This window comes from Microtus pennsylvanicus, chromosome X (assembly GCF_037038515.1).
Source record: "Microtus pennsylvanicus isolate mMicPen1 chromosome X, mMicPen1.hap1, whole genome shotgun sequence".
In the NCBI taxonomy this organism is placed as follows: domain Eukaryota; kingdom Metazoa; phylum Chordata; class Mammalia; order Rodentia; family Cricetidae; genus Microtus; species Microtus pennsylvanicus.
This window is the reverse complement of record NC_134601.1, coordinates 56475221-56497651: the sequence shown is the minus strand read 5'-3', so window position 1 is coordinate 56497651 and position 22431 is coordinate 56475221. Positions and strand designations below refer to the sequence as shown.

Sequence of the window (22431 nt, the reverse complement as noted above, 5' to 3'; positions counted from 1 at the left end):
CCATTGTCACGAAAAATACATAAATATAAATGATATGATCACCAACGTTGTTGTTTGTTTTTGAGATAGGATGTCATATAGCTCATACTGACCTTGAATTCACTGTATAGTCAAGGACAGCCTTAACCTTCTGATCATTCTTCCTCTTGAGTACTGGTATTACAGGCATGTGCCAACATGCCTGGATATAACAGTCATTTTGTTTAACTTTTTTGCATACTTATATAGACTTCTTTATATAAACATAAATATGTTTTAATTAAATATACATTTTAGGCTTTATATTATATTACATTAGTATAATTATATTGCTATAATTATATATATTAAATAAGTTTTTATATTTATGAAATACTTGAATACCTCCAATTTGAAGACTCCCAAATTCACTGATTTCAGATTTTCAGTTTAAGGATGTAATCTAAAATGCTTCTCTGACCCCAGGCACTTTAGTTAAAGGCTACTCAACTTGTATATGAATAAACAAAAGACATAAATACACATAGGAGCACACTCTCTGTATTTCTGTGTCTCGGTAAACTAACATTTACTTGAGGCTCTACAAACAAGCTGGTGTTTTCTGCTTGTTCTCCCTTCTGTTGATGCCATATAGCCCATATGCCTACTTACCTGAAATAGAAGCTGTAGCGTTTACCCGTCTGACTTGGCAAGGAGTCCCTCATACTAGTACATTTTTGTATTCATTCACAAATAGATGATCCTCAAACAAGTCCAAAATGGTTGTAAGCATTATTATTATTTTACTTTTTTTCTAAAAAGAAATACCCCATAATATAGCTATATAATTTAACTTGTTCATGCTATGGAGAAATGAATTGTTGATGTTTCAAGATGCTTTGGCAGAGAATTTAAGTAGTTGGCAGGAATGACTGGGTCCAATAATGCTCTTTTCATGATATTTAAGTCCTTTAAATATCAGATTACAGATCATATTGGGTTGTCAGATGGGTGATCGCAAATGGCAAGCTTAAATCTTCCACTTTTGTGAGTAAGACATGATGCATAGGCGTGTATTTCCTCACTAATCACTTGGAGTCTGTTTTTCGGGCTCTGTTACTATTCTCATTCTGGAGTGCTTTCAGACCCACGATTCTGGGGAATTATGACTGGAGTAAGTTTTACTTTCGCTATGACAAACGCTTGACACAGCCTATAGTTTCTGACTCATTGAAAAAAAGCACAGAAACATCAAAGGGTTTGTAGTCCCCTCTGCTCACTCTACTCATTGTACTCTCTGGGAGAAACAAAGGGGAAACATAAAGGCATTTGGGTAGTCTTCCTCTCTTCCTCATTTCTGTAGGCAATAGCCTACTCCCATCTCTGATCACATGGCCCAGGCCCCTTGGGCCCTATTGATTCAAACTTCAGCACTGAGGCCATTGATGATTCTCTCTGCTTCTCTGGGAGAAAGCTGTAAGTGGGGTTTTCAGGAGCAAGAGTTCCGGTCCACTGTAACTGTTCTGTGATATGAAGGTGATGTAAATTGCATGCCTTTTAATACTTGGATTTGTGGAAATGAGACATAATTGGAAAAGATCTATTTGTTTCTTGCTGTTAGACAGAAAAGGATACTGGGTGAAGAGGCCAGTGATTCAGATGTAAAAGTGTTTTATACATTTTCAAGTGTTAAATATTCACCATTAGCAATATATTTGATTAGCTAAGGGTAAATTGCTTGACATCATAGTATCTTTAAAGAAATAAGGAACAAAGCTAAGCATAATTCTTGCTTATTTATTTATGTATTTATGTATGCATGTATTTTGTATGTGTGTATGCATGTTTATGTGTGTGTATGTGTGTCCCTAAGTGTATATGTATGGATACATGCTTGCACATGTATGGAGGTCAGAGGAAACTTTCAAGAGTTGGTTTTATCCTTTCACCATGTGAGCCCTGCGTATCAAACTCAGGTCAGTGGGCATGGTATCAAGTGTCTTAACCTGCCAAGCCTTCCCACCAGCCCAGAAACCTGATTCATAACAATTTCTGGAGATTGTCTGACAATTGTTCAGATACCATGGCTGCCAAGATGTTGAAGGTTTTTGGTTCAGATAAACAGACCTTCTGCCGTGAGTATATGTTACAGTGGATCTTGGCTGCATTCTTCTTCCAGGTGTTCAAGAGACGGTACTTTTACTTGACTCAGCTGCCTGATGGTTCATACATCCTCAATTCTTATAAAGATGAGAAAAATTCCAAAGAGTCTAAAGGTTGCATCTACTTGGACGCATGCATTGATGTTGTTCAGGTAAGGCTATTGCAGTAATCATTCTTTCTCCTTCTCCAAGTGGGTTGTTGATGAACTATTAAAAACCTCGGCAGTTCCCCTCTTGGTTGATGGCATCTCCATGCCCCTAAACACCTGTATTAGTAAACTCTAAACCTCCTTACACCACTTCCATTCAGGGCCAGTATTTAAAAGTTTATCAAATCCTTTGAGTCTTACTCCAAAGTGCTTCCTGATTCACATTTTCTCTGAATTTTCCCTGATTTTTCTCTGGGTATCCCTTGTATACTGCCTACTCTAGAATTTTGATTTTTTTCCCATTTAAGATTTCTTTTTAAATGAATATGTTACTAGAAACATTACTGAAAGGCTACTACAGCCAGTACTTGCTGTGAAGTATTTGCTGTGAAGTACTTGCTCCTTCAGCCCACTTGGGCATGGCCTCTTATACTATAAATGTGGCTGTAAAGCCTGCACTTGCTCTCTTGCATCCGGCTTACTTCTAGCTGCTAGATTCTGTTTCTGTTCCCCATTCGTGCAGAGGATTGTGATCTGTAAGTACCCCCTAAATAAATAACCCTTTATTATAAAAGAAAAATAGATTTCTTTTTTATCATTACTTCTTCTTATGTGTATTTGTGTATATAGGCATGTGCACATGCGCGCAGGTACCTGAGGAAGCCAGAAGAGGGCACTGGATTCTCCTGGAGCTGGAGTTATAGGCAATTATCCCTGTCTAAAGTGGGTGCTGAGAACTGGCCTCAGGTCCTCTGTATGAACAGTAGATACTCCTAAACACTGAGCCATCTTTCTACCCCAAATCTTGCCTTCCAAACTCCCAGTTTACTGTTTTACTTTACTCCATCCCCCTGAGACAAAGAGTGGATCCCTCACTTGTCTCTTTAAAACCTTCGGGTCTTAATTTCCTGCCTCACAGAGGAAAATCGAAAGCTCTTACCGAGGGATTCAAAGCCCATGGTGATATGCCCTTAACCTGTTGTCTAGTTTCATTCCTGTGCATCTGTGTTCTGATCACAAGCTCTGTATTCATGGATTTCAGACATATTTGTGGCTTCCCTATTTCTTATTTCTTTATTTTCCTGATGCTGGGAATGGAACATAGGCTTTGTGCATGCTACACAATATCCCTAACCCATGTTTTATTTTGACACAAAGCCTTGTTAAGTTACTCTTATCTTTTAAAACTCAGTTTAAATTCCCTTTCAACCTTGAAGTGCTTTCTGTTTCCTTCCTCACTATCATTTCCACCCAGTCAAATCCAGCTCCCGGTCTGCTGGGCTATCCCTTGGCTGTTTCCTTTATCAAAAGCACACTTTAAATTGTGTTTTGTTCGTTCCTTTTTGTGTTTAGATTGCAAAGACCCTCTCTCGCTCATTCCTGGAACTTCTATAATAATTAACAAGGCTGCCCACACCTTAGGGAGTTAGTAAGTGTCTATTGATTTGAATTCCTGGTGATGTAGAGAACGAGAAGGCAGAGAAATGACTCGAATAGTGAAGTGATTGACCAGGAGAGGAACATTGTTAGGTGCTGTGGCACTGTAATTCAAAATAGGAACATTGAGCTAATGAAGAGGCAAGGGTGACTGGTTCAGTAACTTCAATTTATTTGAGTATTTTCAAAGCTATAATGTCAGATTAATAATATCTTCATACTCCATCCAGTAAGATTGCTGTGAGGTTCAAGTGAAAAAAATTAAAACTGTAGCCATCTTTGTAAATTCAACATGCTTTTCATTAGGTCTGGTTTGGTGTGCACAGTGCTGAGGCCCAAAGTTCATGTCTTGAGCACACCCAGCGCGAACTCTACCTCTCAGCATCAGCCCCAGCCTAAAGGTTTTTTTTGAAATAATAATCACACATTTTAATTTTACTGGAAGAAAAGAAAGGCAGACATGATTGCGGAGCTTTTTCAATCAGCCCTCTTCCAGTGACCTTTCTCGTTGTTCTCCCACAATGTCTCTTTATGACTCCCTCTCCTAGTGTTTTCAAATGCAGAAATCATTACAGCTTGCTACGTGGTTTAATTTCACCCTTTTCTGTTCTTTGAAGACGAAAAGGTCCAGGAAAGTCGTTGGTTTCTTCTTAAATAATGACCGTGCAGTGGAGAGTTATTGATTTATGACCCTTTCTTGGAATGATTGCTGAGGGGCAGCATGCCATTTCTTTTGTCAGGACAGAGAGGGTGGTAAAATGTGTTATTAGGTTTGAAGACAGGAAGGGGTCTTTTTTCTTTTTCTTTCTGTTCGAATATTCAGTGTGGGCCACTTCACGTCTTATTGAAAGTCGCAATTTGATGTGAAACAGTTAGGACCTTCCTTCCCCAGTGATACTGCTTGACCCTGTGCATGCTGGACCCAGTCACACCCCTGTGCTCATGAGGAGAGGGAAAGGAAGCATTGCATTTGCTTCTTGTGACATTTTAGCTGGGTTCTAACATCTGGTTTTGAAAAGTCTATAAAATAACGCAAGGGAAATTTTTGGATGAAGAGAGGAAAATGTGTTCTTGTTTTAATGGTGGTGGTTTGGTTTTCTAAATGTGAAGGGTCGCAAAGTGATTGATGTCTGGCCGCTTTGTCCTTATTGCAGTTTGCTCAGGCCGGGGAGGAGCACCAAAGATAGGTTTGGTATGCTCTGGGAATGTCTATATCTTATCGAAAGAATTAATGGTTTTGTGAAATTGTTGGTGTACATATAGGCTGAGCTGAGGGAAAAAAAATAAATAAGAGAAAACAATATCAAAAGGGCAGCTAATCTAATTGAACAGGTGTTTTCTTTTTTTCCTCTTCTCTAGTGCCCCAAAATGCGCCGTCATGCTTTTGAAGTCAAGATGTTGGATAAGTATAGCCATTATCTGGCGGCTGACACTGAGCAGGAAATGGAGGAATGGTTGATAACGTTGAAAAAGATCATTCAGATCAATACTGACAGTTTAGTGCAAGAGAAAAAGGAGACAGCAGAAGCAATACAAGGTAAGAACCATGAAATGACTCATTCGTAAAGGAGGCCCTCATCTGTAATCCCTGGGAATGTCCTGCGGGCTAGATGAAGATAGAACCTCCATGATGAAGGCCAACCTGCTTCTTCCTGAAGGATGGACTACAGGACAGGCTTTTCAAAGAGCTGGGACTGCATGGGCCCTGACACTTGAAATACAACCATGCTGAAATGGATAAGAAATTCATGGCAGATTTTCAAAAGTCCATTAAAGTTTCCCCGGTGCTTTCATAATCACAATTCTTTGCCATAAATCTAACAGGAGAGGATGGGGTGGGAGAGAGGATCGTTCTCTTAGGTGATTAGCAATGCTCTGTATGGTTTGGAACATCTGCTTTCCATGAATCTATCTGCAGATGATGAAACGAGCAGCCAAGGGAAAGGCGAGAACATCATGGCCAGCTTGGAGAGGAGCATGCATCCGGAACTGATGAAGGTATATCTTTCTTCTGGCAGCTCACCTTCCACTGACATGATGCAGGGCAAGCTGGTCAGGCTTCAGTGCTACATTACGTTTGGGAATGTCATTTTCGAGTTCAGTCACCTCCCCAAATTGATGAAACAGGCATAAAAAGGACGGTGCATTCCAGATGAAGGACTCCGAAGTGTCCACTCTCAGCATGGAAAAATCTTTTTTTTCCCCCTAGACCCTACAAAAAGGAAAAAGAAGCACACCAAACTTCTAAGCTTTTGTAGCCTTATTAATTTTATCTACTATTATTCAATTTCATCGTTAAATAAATTTTCTTTCAGTGGGCTCATGATACAGCTTGTGCAAATGGGATTCAGTCCAATGGCACATGCTAATTTCTTCTGTCAATCATGTGGATAATTTACTCAGATAAAGACTTTGGTGAACAGCCACTGTTTGTGCTACTTCCCCTTATTTGTGGAGTTTGAAATAAAAAAGAATGTGAAGGTAGACAGTTATTGCCGTGCGTATCTTAGTGGGATGTACATTTCTTCTGTTACAGTGAATTAGAGCCTATAAACCGCTTGTTCGTTTCAATCGCTGTTGAGGCTACTTACACATTTACTTTTGTTTATTTCCCTGGACTCGTGATACAAACGCCGTTCTGGTTCTCTGTTTTAAATTCACCCTCTCTGAGAATCTAAAAACATCTTTAAAGGATCGCAACCTGCTCATGACCCCATGGTCTGTGATTTCTGAGTTTGTGGGATTTAGCTGAATCCTTCTTGTGGTTTTTAGTCCTGCGAGATGTATAGTCATTATCTCCCCGAAGACAATAGAGTCTGAATCGTGTATGTAGCTTACAGCTAGCACTATGGGGATGTCAAATATGGTACTGTTCTCTTTTATTTCTTGCTTGCATCCCAAGTCTTTTGGATTATTGTTTTATAATGAGCACAAAATGTAGAATATTTAGGTCTTATGGAAATGTATAATAATCAGATCTTAGTATTGATCTCAATGATGGTGCTGTACTCCCCAGCCAATCAAGCCTGTTAAAGCCATATTACATGCATGGCAGCAAACATGGCGCATGGTGTCACTGATCTGTATAAACGATAGAATTGCCTGGCATTTAGTCTTGTTTTGAAGGAAAGGTAACAGTGTTATGTATCTTTACATTTTAGTATGGCAGAGAAACAGAACAGCTGAACAAACTCAGTAGAGGAGATGGAAGACAGAATCTCTTTTCCTTCGACTCGGAGGTGCAGGTATTGATATATTTCTAATTCAGATATGCATGAGTGAGGTGGAGCAGGTTGGTGGTGGTGGTGTATGTTCTCTGAGTTGACTCCCCGCTCAAGAGGACTGCTAATAACATGGGACAGAATGTATATATCTTCTCCTCGGTCTCCTAGATCCTTGCATCACGCTGCTTCCCATGGGTAATTTACATAATGCCTATAGATGATGAAGTACAACTGTGATCTAGTGGCAATGAATATCTACAATATAGAGAGTACTGAATTCAATGAAATGTGGATTTTCTCCATTTGATATTGGTATATAGAACAGGGAAGTATGCAGTATATGACTAGATAGTTTCTAAACTAAGAATATTTCGCAAAATTATCTGGGGGAGTGAATTTTTGTTTTCTTCTCCTCCTTTCTCTATGAAATCTTTTTCTAACAGTTTATTGTTGTTGTTGTTGTGTGTGTATCTGTGTCATTTGTGTAGGCAAACATATCATGGTGCACATGTGGAGGTCAGAAGACAACTTTGTGGAGTCTGTCCTCTCCTTTACTCCTTAACGGGTGCTGGAGATTGAACTTAGGTTGTCAGGCTTGCATGGTAGTGCCTTTACCCACTGAGCCAACTCCTGTTTTAAATAAAAAATATAACATGAACATGGCAGTTTTTAGTCCAGTAAAAACATATGAGGGATATATAAAATAATTTGAGGAAAACTAATTTTGTTATTTCCTTTTCCTTTGTGCTTGAAGAGTTCTTGAATCGAGTTCTAAGTGTGTATGCGTGATGCGTACAGTAATGAAATTCCCATGTCAAATTGATACTGTGGGGCCTGCATGTGTGGCGTATGACTGTGTACAAGTAAGCATATGTGTGCACCTTTCTGTGCACCTGTGACAGCCTGAATTTAGCTTGGCGCATCTTCCCCCCGTCACTCCACACCTTCTGTTTGGAAATGGTTCTCTCCCTGAACCTGGAGCTCAATGATTTAGCCAGACTAGCCAGCAAGCCCCAAGGATCCACCTGTCTCGTGTCTCCATGCTGCCCCCCCCCCAGCTGTGGGCTTACAGATGAACAGTGTTGTGACAGTTTTTTATGTGCATAGCCAGGTTCCCTCCTCAGGTCCTTAGGCTCGCACAGTAGGCGCTTTACCCTGTGATTCTAGCCCCAGCAAATTAATTTCAAAAAAATTCTATTTTCCTCATAGCAGTTTTATGTATTGTTTTAATGTCAGTTATGTGATAGATAGATAGATAGATAGATAGATAGATAGATAGATAGATGCAAGCATGTATCCACACACACACACTGGTGAGATGTTCCAGTTGGTAAAGGTGCCTGATTACTTAAATTCCTAAAACACACTTAAAAGTGGAAGGAGAGAATCAACTCCAGAAAATTGTTCTCTAACCTCCACACATGTGCTATTGTACACACACACACACACACACACACACACACACACACACACACACACAGAGAGAGAGAGAGAGAGAGAGAGAGAGAGAGAGAGAGAGAGAGAGAGAGAGAGAGAGGGAGGGAGAGGGAGAGGGAGAGAGAGGGGGGGAAAATGTAAGACCAAATAGAATAGCACATTTCAGAGATGGCCATCTCTGGGACACTGGTTAAAAAATGTCCTTGTTGCAAGCATGACTGAGCCTTTGCTTGCCCTGGGTGATTGGGCTCTAATTGGACACATCAGGCTCTTTGCCTGAGTACAAAGGAGGCAATTGACAGTGGTTGAAACTGAATCCAGTAGCTTTAAAAACTTGTGGCGTAGTGTTTTTTGTGGTCGGGAAACTGAACTGATTCTGTGTTTATCGGAGAGCTACAAATGAGAGAAAACCCATAGTTGTGGATGAATCTTTAAGCACAACCAACATGAATTTCCCGGTGACTGTGGAAGGTCACCTCACACAGAGTAACTCCTGTTGTGTCAAGTAAAAGGTGAAATTCACCCAGAATTTCAACTTCCTCTTCTGGTCACATTTCAGTGTGGCGAGATAAAAGAGTCTTGTCTGTGCCCTTAGGGAATAACGAAATGCTCCTTTGACTGAAGGAGTGTGGCGTCAACTCTGAGCTGCTGGGCAAGGCCATAGGTCTCTAAGTTTATTCTTAGGTGCCTCAGAAAGGAAAGGATTTGGGAGCTGGGGGCACTTTGGGCCAGTTGCTCCACATTCCGCTGTCTGAGTAAGACAGAAAAGAAAGCAGATAAATGGGCAGAAACTAGAACTGATCTCCATGGCAATGACTTGCTTCAGCTGGCTCCATAGCTAGGTGTTTAAGGCGGGCTGCCTAGTCCCCCATGTGCGTATTTTTTGTAGATAAATAGACTCAGAGAGGGAAACTACACATTCCGGTACAGGTTTTATGCATTAGGCTCCTTTAAGGGAAGTTTTGTTAGAGACCCAGGCTGGATCAAAGCCGTTATGGTATCTAAGAGTCTTCAGGTATATCTGGCTTGACTTGGGCTGCTCAGGTAGCTGAGAACAATTCTGTCTTTTGGCTTGACTGTTCCTTATTGGCAATAGTCTCTGATCAAGTTAATTGTGAGTCATTTCTCCCCTACTGTGTCTATGGATTTAATGAAAGTTAAGTTGTCATATAATCCATACTTGGCTTCCTGTTTGCAAAGAAAATGGACAGAGGTACTTAGACTGTGTGAGCCTTGGGAGCTGGGGAGTTTATTCTAGAGTTTTCTTTGAGAAGACACAGATGCCTGCCCTATTAGAGGAACTGACTCCCGGTATCTTGTGTTTAAATGTTGTATTTACCTTGAAGTACAAGCACTTTTCAAGAAATCTATCTTTGTGGCAGTTAGAGCACATCCCTCGGTTCTATTAGAAGCTGAGCTCATATTTATCTGTCTCCTAGGCAGGCCCTTTCTCTCTCTGCTCATCATTTAAATGTAGGCAGTTTCCCTGGGCTCCAGCCTTGGCTGCCTTTCACCCTAGATGCCCATCACTTTCAAATCCTTCTCCCCAACACAGACCCCTCCTAGTTTTCCAGTCGCTCCAGTCGCTCGCTAATCACCTCAAGCTCAGAACACTCTAAGTGAAATGCTCCTGTCCCCCCCCCCATCTGTCATTCATTTGTATGTCACAACGAATGACGATTTTTAACATCGCTGTCTGTGTGATCTCCCGTGTCTGACACCGCTGTGTGATTCTTGTAGGCTTTCCTACCTCTTCCTGTCCATCTGTCCTGAAGGGCTTGTGAAGGAAACAGATTCTACCATCTCTGAGGATGTATTCTAGGAAGAAGAAGAAAAGAGCCAAATAAATGCAGGCTAAAAGTAACGCAAGATAAATCCGAGAAAGGAAGTTTAGACTGTCTGTACTCACTTTTGTTTACAGGGAGTTGGGGAAATACTTCCCTTCACAAGTGCATGTTGATGAGACAGACCAGAAGGAAATGAGAGGGCAAGCCATGCAGCTCCCTGAGGGCAGGGTTCCTGATAGAGCAGCAAGCACACAGACCCTGTGGTGAGGAAGGCGCTAGATGGGCTAGAAAAATAAGCAAGGAAGGATGTGGGACTTGGAGCAGTAACCTGAGGGGGGGGGAGGCAAAAATAGTAAAAGACAAGGTCACCGACGTGGGAAATGAGAGTCAAGGGAGTCACGCCTTGTAGGGTAGGGGTTTGTAGGTCAAGGCCTGGATTCTATGTTCATTGCCTTAGGCCAGATTCTCCTCATCTCCCTCCAGGAGTTCTCTAAGGGCTTGTCGAGTGGAATCCAGACTGGACAGAGCTGCTGGGTTCTGCCGCCATCTCTAACATACTGATCTGAATCTCTATCAGTCAGCGTCACTATGAACCCTGTCTCTTTAAATAACTCACGCTGTCTGTTTTGTAGAGGTTGGACTTTTCAGGAATTGAGCCTGATGTAAAGCCATTTGAAGAAAAGTGCAACAAGCGTTTCCTGGTGACTTGCCATGATTTAATGTTTAATATCGTCGGTCACATTGGAGACAATGCAAAAGGACCTCCCACAAATGTACGTATGACCCTTCCTTCTCCTCCCCTGCATCCAGCATATTGAAGAATCGCTTTTCTTTTTATGACTAAGGGCTAATTGACAGGACAAAAATTCCAGTGTTACATATTATGATTAATTTGCCATGAAGAATTTCATATCTTTCTTTGGCCAAAGTACAAATGTGTTCTCATCTTGAGAGGATTCCTGCAAGTCTTATCTACTTGGATGGCAGATGGGAAAGGTGCTACACTTTTCAGGAGTGCCGTGTTCCCAGAATCTGAAAGAAATATCCCTCACATTGGATTTGACTAAGGAATAGGAATTCTTCAGGAAAATTGGTTCATGGCAGTGAATTAGTGTCCCCAAGCCCTAGTGTGACATAGATGCTATGCAGTCTGCTAGGCTTACTTACTGTTCTATAGAATGAAATTCACTTTTGGTCTGTATAAATACTAGGTATCCTGAATTGAGGAGGTCAGAAATACTTGCTTCCGTAAATGTCAAATCTTCAAAGACACCGTATTTAATGTTCATCTTTATTTTGGGTTTCTAGTTTCAGAACTATCAAGTAACGATGAATTCTTTCACAAAGTAGCTAAAATCTACTGGAGTACTTTTCTGCCAGTAAAGGGTTAATCTTCATGTCACCTGGTATGAGATTTCTCTTTGTGACCAGCTTTTGAATGCCATCTGTAGGGAGGAATCATGTCTTCTAGATTTGCTGATGGGGGCAAAGCATTTTTTGAGTAATTTACTGTTGACTGACATTACCTCAGTCCAGTGCTCCGATATGGGTCTCTGTCTCTATCTCCATCCATTGCCGGACGAAGGTTCTATGGTGATATGCAAGATATTCAGCAGTGTGGCTATAGGAGAAGGCCAGTTCAGGCTCCCTTTCCTCTGCTGCCCAAGGAACTAGCTGGGGACATCCCCTTGGACACCTGGGAACCCCTCTAGAGCCAACTCTCTTGCCAACCCTAAAATGGCTCCCTTAATTAAGATATCTTCTTCCCTGCTCCCATATCCACCCTTCCTCCATCTCAACCGTCCCACTCCCCCAAGCTCTCCCCAGTCTTCCTTTTCTCCCTTCTCTCTCCTCATCTCTTCCACCAGACAAGGATTTTTAAAATGATCTGTAAGTTAGCATTGTTTTAGGATTCGTCAGTAAATATATAGCAATTTAAATTGTATTTATAGATTAATGTTTCTTTATATGAAACTTTTGAATTCTGCACACCTTTTAAAACATTGTGACTTGTAAATTTTTGGGAATTTATAACTTGAGAATTTGCACTTGAAGAAATGACTAGCCTTTTATTTCTCAATGCCTTTCATTCGATGCAGAATAACAATAGTGCGATTTTAGCTAAATAATGAACTGGGACAATAACATAATGACTCAAACTTAAAGAAAAAAACACTCATTTTGCAATCTATCTCCCAAAAACTTAATTTTAAAATGTCAACTGTCTTCATTCCTAGGTTGAGCCCTTTTTCATCAACCTTGCCTTATTTGATGTAAAGAACAATTGTAAGATTTCAGCTGACTTTCACGTAGACCTGAACCCACCCTCTGTCCGTGAAATGCTTTGGAGCACTTCCACCCAGCTGACCAATGATGGGAGCATAAAGGGCGGTTCACCCGAGTCTCTGGTCCACGGAATTGCCGAGTCGCAGTTATGCTACATAAAGCAGGTGATTGTTGCTCCTGGACTCTTGCAGTACACTCACAACAAGAAAGAGAAACATTGTTGGCTTCCTTCCTGCTTTCAGGCACTTTTCTTAGAAGATCTGGGGTAAAGGCAGGATTTGAACCTAGACCTGAAAGATCTCAACAGGAAGTAGTAGATAGAGGACATTGTAGCTAAGTCCTACGATACATACCACCTCCACAAGCACTACCAGATCCTGGGGGTTGTAAATACAAGGAGTGGGCTGGGAGCGGGGCTAAGTGCTTCAGAAGAAAGGGGCAGGGAGGGGGTTAGAGTCACCCTGGGGAAGAGGACATATCCACTCTTCACTGGTGAGGAAGGGTTAGACAAGAGCCCTTGTCACAAAGAGACTAAACTCCCAGTGGCTTTCTTTAGCCACTTTCTATATCAGAAGACGGGAGATACTAGAAAGTTTTGGGGGCAAAGGTGGAAGAACCTCCAAGATTGTACCCTTCCTCTACTTGGAGACCTTGTCAGTAAAGGGCTTCTAGGAGCTAGGCAAATGGCTCACCACATAAAGTACTTGCTGCTCATGCGTGAGAACCAGAGTGGATCTCTAAGAACAACAGAATCCAGGTGGGCATAGTGGCCTTTCTGTGATCCCAGCCCAGAGACAAAGGATCCCAGAGACAGAGACAAGATATTCTGGAGCAAGGTGACTCTTCAGACTAATCAACATGGTGGGCTCTGGGTTCAGTTAGAGGCCCTGCCTCAGGGTTTAAAATGGAGAGCCATCGAGGAAAACCCCTGGTGTCAACTTTGGGCTCTTATATGCACAAACACATGTACCACATATGCATGGGAACACACAATTCTTCACACACCGCAATGCATCCACACAAAGAAATGAGCTTCTCTATGCCTCTGGACCTTCTCTAGTGTGGAAGCAGTGACAGCTTCTGCTTCCCAGGGCCCTTATGGGAATCAGACAGGTTGCAGCATCCCCAGAAAGCACCTTGCTTGGTGCAACACATGTCCTCAGTGCAGTGTGCCTGCTATGGGTAGCGCCAATAACGGTGACCAAGGATAAAGGAGAGAGAATATTGCTTTTATAAATTGCCAGATGGTATTAAAGTATAATATTCATTGCTGGCATCAGTGTGGCAAAATGCCAAGATGGCTGGACTGAGGAATGGTGGGTCCTCAGCAAATGCTTGGCAATACTTGGCTATTCTAGCTGCCCACATCATGTGATATACTGAAAGCCCAGGGTGTGTGCTCTTCTTTACCATCTCCTATAAAAACATTTCTGAGCTTCTGTTTCCGAATCCTTTAAACATATAGATAACTAGTGTCTTTAATTTAAAAAATGAAGGTAGAATGAGATCAAGCATACAGACAGCCAGGCATAAGGTTTTTTTTTTTTTTTTTTTTTTAGCATGAATTATACTTATTCAGGCACAGTAGTATACATCACCTGCTTGGGAAGATTGAGGCAATGGGATCACTTGAACTTGGGAAGTCCAGGCTAGCTTGGTCAACATAGCAAGATGGGTGGTTGGAAGGAAGGGAGGAAGGGAGCGAGGTAGGAATGGGGGAAGTCAGGCAAGAAGGAAGGAATGACCCTGGGTGGTGGGGGTGGTGGTATTCATACCTTTAATCCCAGCACTCGGCAGGCAAAGGCAGGTGGATCTCTGAATTTGAGGCCAGTCTGGTCTACAGAGTGAGTTCCAGGACAGCCAAAGCTCTTACAACACAGAGGAACCTTGCTTTGAAAAACCAAAAACAAACAAGAAGAAGAAAGAGGAAGAGGGAAGGAAGGGAGGGAAAAGGCAAAGAAGGGCAAGGGGAGGGGAACAGAAGGTGGAAATTGGGAAGGAGAGAAAATGGAAAAATGGGAATGGAAGAAACATTGAAAGGGAAACATTTATAGAAGCAAATAAATGCAAATGGGAAACCACTATAGACATGGAAGACCTGAATGCTGTAGGTGAAACTTTTTGGAATTTATTAACAGACCATGGCTTCCACCAACCAAAAGGCTAAGGGTGTCGTCAGATAGCATCTGAGGCCACTGCATTGGTTCTTTGACACCGCTGTAATCCACCTACCTGATGGCCTCACCAATGGATTTGAAATATGTATTACTTTATGACTTCCTTTGTTCCGTTTCTATAGAAACTTCACAACATTGTCACCACATTGAAACATGGAATTTTGTGTAACCTGAATCTTTGTTAACCAGGCCTTATTGGCAGACATAATGACAGAACGAACTGTCTGCTATTCCCTTAAGAATAATTTAAAAATTACAAATCTACTGGGCTCAGAGTCCACTGATGAGCAGACCTCCTGCAAGGGCAGCTTGGATGGTCTGTTAGCCCAGCTCACAGTTCAGGCAGCATGTTTCCAGCAATACCAGAAGCCAAGTTCTGTGACCTTGATACAGTTTTGATGGGCCACCCTGGTGTTGACCAGACATCTAGTGTATCTTATTTCATTTAATCCATATAAGATGTTTTTGATAGCTCTCTTACTCTTAGTACCACCATTTTATAGGTTAGAAACCTAAGGTGTAGACAAGAGAAGAATTGGTTAAGCTGATGAATGGGCAAGCTAGAATATGAGCCCAGGCTGTCTAGCTCCTCACCCATATTTTAAATACCTTGTTCTATGTTTTCTCGTGCTTGCGGCTTGGAAATTCACCACCCAGCCTTTCTAGAAGCTCTTTGAAGGGAAGGGACGTTGCTAACCTTGCAAACTGTCTTCTGTTGTGTTCTGTCAAACTCAGAAGCTCCAATTTAGATCTAATGAGATGATATGTCTGAAGTAACTTGAAAGCTAGAAAGCAACATATTAATACACAAAACAGGAAAATAACACTTGATAAAGACCTAGTGATGGAGTATTCTACTCAAATTCCTTTGCTTATTGAAGTGAGAGACAAAAACCACTAAAACACATGTTCAAAGAAAATGGTGTGACTTTGGCTGCAGCTGCTTTCCCCATCTCCATTGAGAGCACCAAGCTTTGAAAATGCAGAGTTTTCCACAATGTGGTTTAGGACATGTGTGTGGTGTGTGTGTGTTTGTATATGTCCATCAGGGTGTGTATGTGTGCATGTGGATGTGGAGGTCAGAGGTCAATGATGGTGTAGTCTTCAATCATTCGATAGCTTATTTTTTCCTTTTAAAAGAGACTTTAATTTGTTGTTTTTAACCATGTGTATATGTTGAAGTGTGCATATATGGGTAAATACATGAGTGTCCATGTAGGCTCTTGGAGCTGGAGATACAGGCAGTTGTGACCCCCACCCCCCAACATGGATCTTGGGGACTGAACTCTTGGCCCTTGCAAGAAGAGCTTCAGGCAACATGGATCTTGGGGACTGAACTCTTGGCCCTTGCAAGAAGAGCTTCAGGCAGCTTTCTACCCCTCCACTATTTTTTGAGTCAGCATCTCTTGGTGAAGCTGGGAACTCTTCCATTCAGCTGGACTGGTTAGCCAGTGAACTCTAGGAACCCTCCCCCCTTCCCCGTCTCCTCCCCAGCATCAGGACTACAGATCTTCTCTGGGCTTGATGTGACAATTTCAGGTGCTCCTGGCCTGATGTGACAAACACTTTACCCCTGGGCTACCTACTCCGCCCCAGCTGGTGAGCTTTCCCATTAGTCCCATTAGTCAGAGCAGTGAAGTGGAATCTTCCTTCTTCACTGCATTCAGTGTGAATTGTGAGCACCCTGCTTAGTACGTATAGCCACTTGCACGACTCACACTATCGTTAGCACATAGCCATGAAACCAGCACAATGTGTGTTGTATTCATTAGGTCTAAGAACACATCTTGCCAAAGAGCCAAACAGAAGGAGCTCGGCAGCATAGTGAGACTTGTATGTCAGGGACGAAACCCAGGTGCAGCTAGTAAGGAACTAGGAACTGCGTTTGGGAAGATACATTGGAAGCAGCCAGTATTACCCTCTGGACATGGTGGCGCAGGCCTGGGATACTAGGGCTGCAACATTCAAGCGGCAGGGGCAAGAAGGTTGTTTCAAGTTCAAACCTAGCAGGGCTATAACATAGCTAGACCCTGTGTCATAAAGTTCCCCAAGTGACAAACTACCTATCCCTAGAATCCTGGCCGTGATCCTATGTTGAATATCAACATTCTGTACTCGCCGCACTACAAGCTAGCAGTTGCCAAACAGCCATATGTATGTTGCATAAAAATATCTAACAGAAGTCATTCTTCCCTCAGGGAATCTTCTCAGTGACGAATCCACATCCTGAGATTTTTCTAGTTGTGAGAATTGAGAAGGTGCTGCAGGGGAACATCACACACTGTGCAGAACCCTACATCAAAAACTCAGATCCAATAAAGGTAATCTAAAGCACCATTGGTAAATACTCCTGCTTAATAGCGAACGTACCTTTTCCCAGTATTTTAAATGGCATTGTCTGCGACTTTTTGATAAAAGAACATATTCTCTGAGGACTTGTCACGTTGTGTGCTATAGGAAGCTGTACCTATGTCTGCTCCTGTCTGTGATGCCACGAGGCTAGACAGTGAGCACTTCCTTCATCAATGTATTGACTCCCAAAGGATGCCCTCCACTGTGGTCCATTTCATCCTTTATACTTTCTCAGTGGTATTCCTTTCGTGCATGATGTGTTGACATATTACATGATGGGGATTTTTCATTGTTTTTCTTTTTTTCTGAATGTTCTTAAATGGCCATTTTTGTCATCAAAATCTCTAGCTCCTGGCATCTGATTGTTTAGAAACTGTTTGATTGAATCACGTCCTCTCGTGCTATAAATAAGAAATCTGAGCCCTAGGGAGGAGAAGTGTTTGTGGAACGATTAATTCATAACACCACAGTTATTGTGTGTTTAAGGGCCCATCAATCTACTGTATGTTACATTTTGTTGTATTCGACTAATATTTATTAAGTAGAAGATGCTTAGGAGACGTGAGTAATTTGTGGGTGAAAGACTTTGCAATGTACACGAAAGCCTCTAGCATTTTGCATCCCTGGGGATAAGCATCCAGTCTATTTAGGCCTTATAGACAGCTTATCGCCTTTGCCATCTCTCATTGCTTGTTCAAACAGCGGCTGCTGCCCACAGGAGACTAATTGCATTGACTCTTGTCACTTGTGCCTTATCTTGGGAGTAAAAAGGTCAACTGTATCTAGAGCAAACTTCTTCCATAAATAATGAGGATCTGCCGGCAGCGAGGAAGGAAATACTTGTTAATACTGTCCAAAGTGCTGCCTGCTGAGGGCCGTGGTGCAGAGGATTCCTGCATCTTTTTAGTCTGTATTCTGTGGAGAAAATAACAAAAGCCAAAAAGAATTACTTTTTGATTAGGGATTTGGCTCAGTCATAGAGTGAAAGGCTCTGGGTTTGATTTCTAGTTACTGGCTGCCAGCCCCCCCCCCCCACTACCACCAACAGAATTTTAAAAGAGATACTTTAGTCTTAGAAAATGGGTAGCGGGAAGGTGTTATGTTTTAATATTTTATTTATTTATAGATGTTTCTTTCTAGATTTTGGTGTTTTATAAGGCTGACTTGAGGGAGGTTTTGGGGTGAATCCATAGCAGATTGAACAAATCCACACTCATCTTCTTCTTTCTACTCGTAGACAGCCCAGAAGGTACACAGGACAGCTAAGCAAGTGTGTAGTCGCCTTGGACAATACAGAATGCCCTTTGCTTGGGCTGCCAGGTTCGTGGAAAACAAATCGTGACCCTTCTTTTTTCCATTGTCTATGAAGTTGGGGACCAGTGCCCTTACCAGTGGTCTATTTCTGGCAGGCCAGCTGTGGCTTGGGGTACTTGGGATGTAAAGCCTCTTTCTTTAGAATTTCCCATGCCTTCAAGAATCCTTCCAAACCCCTCTTGCGTTTATGCACTCTTGCTTTAGGGAATTGTTTTTGGCTTGGGTTAATCCGATGGATACTACTTACTCTTATATTTTCATACGACTCATTGCTGAAATGGTAGAGTCTTCCCCCAGAGAACTGAAATGTATAATGAATTGTGTACAATATGTCCAGTTTTTCAGTGTTGACTGAGTTTACGGCTTTACAAATTATCATAGAATCATCCTGGGATATGTGTTGAATATTCGATGACAAAGAATGCAGCCATGAAGTGCAAGCTTATAATTAATAGATGTCTCTGTTTCCTGGTGACAAGGTCAACCAACCCTTTGGCAACAGTGGACTTAGAAGCATACATCCTCTATGAGTCTTACACTACTGTTGTTTATGAAGGTCGTTCATCCAAATCTTGCAAATCTTCAGGCAATGAGGACTTGAAGCCTGTTTTTTTGCTTATCCCCACTTCAAAGTGTAAATTCATCAGCTTGTTTGTGGTACAGCCTGTACAGCTGACTGGGAGTTCTTGGTAAAGGGCACCATGTTCTGAATAATTCAATCAGTTATGTTCCCTGTGTGCTGGGGAGGACACGAGGTAGGAGATTCGAAGTGAATCAACTCTTCTCTCACTATTTATAACCATTTCATTTGGGGGAAGGATCTCGAAATGTTTCGTGTGCTCACAGACGGGGAGGCACTATTTTCCTTGTTTTACATACTGGTTGAAACAAATGATTGCCAAGGATAGGCGAATGGCAAAAACTAATGGATGTTGCCGTCCTTGAAGTAAAGTATGGCTTATAAATATAGACATGCAATTACTTGTAATGTTTCTACCTTAAAAGTCCATAGCTGTTGCTACTACTGTTTATATTAATAATACTCCTTAAGTGTTAACTCTGTTCAGAACACACCAATCTAAGAACTTAATGCATATTTTGTTTATTTATTTATTTTTGGAAACACAGTTTTGCAGTGTAACTCTGCTTAGCCTAGAGCTCACTACTGTGTTGACCAGACTGGCCTTGAACTTGCAGCCATCTTTAAGCCACTGACTTCTGAACAAAGGGGACTGTGTGCACCACCACGCCTGGCCTAATATTTATTTTTTTAAGAGAGAAGTTCCATTCCCCGATCTCTGAGATAAGGACATAGAGACCCAGAAGGAAAGGAAAAAGCAAAGGAAACCCGTGCCTAAGTCCTACAGCTTGTGGCAGAGCAGAGATCAGGCTATGGGGCTACCCAGTGTTAGCACTAAGCCCAGACCACCGTGGCATGCTCCTGCTCTCAGACAGTTAGAGGGACTGCTTGATGCTGCTTGGCCACGTGAGAAGACTAATTCTGAAAGCTTCAGAGAGAAACCCCGATGCCCAGTTCCGGTGGAGAATTCTGCTATTTTCTCCTTTCTGGAATGTTTCCATCAGCAGCAGTAGCAGGAATTTACCCTGAAGGTTTGTCTGGAGCGTTTAAAAAGTGTAGGAAAAACCCCTGTTGCCAGAGAGAAATGCTTTAAAGTGAGAGCAGTGGGCTCTGCTGAGGAGAATCGGGGTTCTGGCTATTGCTATGTCCTACTTCCTATATTACTAACAGTGCATTAGGTGCTTGTATATTACTTTCCGTTATAGTAGGAAAAACGGCTGCTTAAAATGGTAGAAGAGGCGGGGTGTGGTGATGCACGCCTTTAATCCCAGCACTCAGGAGGTGGAGGGAGGCAGGCAGATAGATGTCTGTGAGTTCGGAGCCAGCCTGGTCTATAAGAACTAGTTTCCAGGACTAAGATTCAGTGTAAGTTTTATGAGTTTATGGTGATGAAACATCACTTTTGATAAGATACATTTTAAGAATCCACCTTAAAGGCAGGCAGTGGTGGCGCAAACCGTTAATCCCAGGACTAGCTAGGCAGAGAGGCAGGCAGATCTCTGTGAGTTCGGGGCCAGCCTGGTCTACAAGAACTCGTTGCCAGGACAGGCTTCAAGCTACAGAGAAACCCTGTCTCAAATAAACAAACAAAGAAAAAAAATCCACCTTAATAAATGTTCACAAATGTAAGGACCACTTTAATCATGACTGATAAGGTATATAAGGAATTTTTCTCCCCAGAGAGGTTCTTCATGGACCTGTCCAGTCACCATTGCACCCCCAACGCCCAGGCAACCACCCATCTGATTGTCATGGTAGATAAAATTTTATCTGTCCTTAACTCATCATAAAAGTGGAATCCTGCAGCATGTATTCCTGGGGTTGGTTCCTTATGCTCAGTGCATTTTGGGGGTTCCTCCATGTTGTGTGGAATTCCTTTTAGATATTTTGGGTGGCATTCCGCTGTGTAATATGCCAGTTTGCTCCCCCCTTTACTAGCCGATGCATTTCTGATTCATTACCAGTGTGGAGCTGCAGCCAGTCAATTTGCTGGGCACATCCGGAAACCACATGGACCCATGCCTGGAAGCCGAACAGCATTGCTGTAGAGTCGGTGCTGGGTGCTTCACTTGGTGAGAGCCACCAAAGCTCTCACCGTTTTGCGTTCTCGCCAGTACTCGTTGAATTTATTGGCACTTCAGACTTTGTCTAAAAAGCTGTTCTACTGCTGTTCTAGACCCGTTTTCAAAGACACTCAGGGCTCTCTGGATCTGGACGGGAGATTTTCCCCTTTGTACAAGCAAGACAGTAGCAAGCTTTCAAATGAAGACATTCTCAAGTTGCTGTCAGAATACAGAAAGTAAGTGTGTGATATTAGTATGCTAAATGAATAGAATGCATGAGTTATTGATTCCTTCAAGGAATGAATGTGAGTTATCTACGGGGAGAACAGAACGCTTAACGGTTTGAGTTGGATCTCAGATAGCTAGTGCATTTAACAATCATCATTTTTAGCCCTAAAATATTCTTGCTTTATACCTAGGCCAGAAAAGACGAAATTGCAGATTATCCCTGGACAGCTGAACATCACCGTTGAATGTGTTCCTGTAGATTTACCAAGTAAGAATGGACCGCAAATAAACATTGACAGTTGTAATTGGAGCTTGAGTATTTATCAATGGTTTACTGCAGGTTTGCAGTGTCTTAACTTCCTAGGGCTGCCCTAACCCACAAGGGAAGGAGCCTGCTAGCAGAGGATGTTTGGGGTCACACATTGCAAACTGAGGGCATCCTATATATTGTAAAGGTCCATACAAAACTTGATTTGTATGAATAGGGAGGAAGCCGGTGCGACTCTGTGGTAGGATGTGGTGGAAACAATGGAACAGGAAGTGGACTTAGAAAAGAATACGGAGAATTGTATAGACTGTGGCAACACCTTAGACCTGCATTTTATTTTAAGTACACTGAGAAATCACTAAAGGATTGTACACAAGAAGCAATAGTCAGTGTGCGTTTTGAAGCATGAAACAGTGAAATAGATTATTTTTCATTAAAAAAATCGTTGAGGGGAATGGAGAGATGGCCCAGTAGTTAAGAGCACTTGCTGCTCTTGCAGAGGACCCCACATTAGGTCCCAGCATCCATATCTGACTGCTTACAACCACTTGTAACTCCAGCTTCAGGAAATCTGACAGCTTGGACTCTCTGGGCACCTGAACACATGTGTATACGTGTGTACACACAGATGCATGCACACATGCATGCATACACATACACAAATAAATAATGAGACAAATCTTCAATTATTGGACTATGGGCAGGAGTTTATGCATATGCATATAGATGTTCTTTGCAACGTTCTTTACATTAGAGGGAACTTGGAAATTACTAGCATCAAGATTGTCAGTGTGCTTCAAGCATTTATGGCACACGAGTACCATAAAACTTGATGCAATGTTTCAAATTGGTGCTCATAATTTGTAAAATGGGATATCGGATAAAATCTAAGTAATCAAGATTTAGTTGTCCACATCCCATAGGGGTTTCATTTTGCTATATAGAATGTGCACAGGAAGAAGAATAGAGGACTCCACATTCAATATGGCCATGCTAGTTATCTGAGGGT

General features: G+C 42.0%; 1 protein-coding gene across 3 annotated transcripts in view; it reads left to right on the top strand.

Moving 5' to 3' along the window:
- The window catches only part of Dock11 (dedicator of cytokinesis 11), a 195427-nt gene that overhangs the window by 69775 nt on the left and 103221 nt on the right, over positions 1–22431 (top strand). For all 3 annotated transcript variants that reach the window (XM_075956583.1, XM_075956582.1, XM_075956581.1), the window contains exons 7-16: positions 2138–2272; positions 5066–5243; positions 5625–5704; positions 6868–6951; positions 10787–10927; positions 12392–12604; positions 16816–16938; positions 18207–18289; positions 21040–21162; positions 21346–21422. In XM_075956583.1, the coding sequence (XP_075812698.1) occupies positions 2138–2272; positions 5066–5243; positions 5625–5704; positions 6868–6951; positions 10787–10927; positions 12392–12604; positions 16816–16938; positions 18207–18289; positions 21040–21162; positions 21346–21422 (1237 nt within the window). The remainder of the gene's footprint in view (positions 1–2137; positions 2273–5065; positions 5244–5624; positions 5705–6867; positions 6952–10786; positions 10928–12391; positions 12605–16815; positions 16939–18206; positions 18290–21039; positions 21163–21345; positions 21423–22431) is intronic.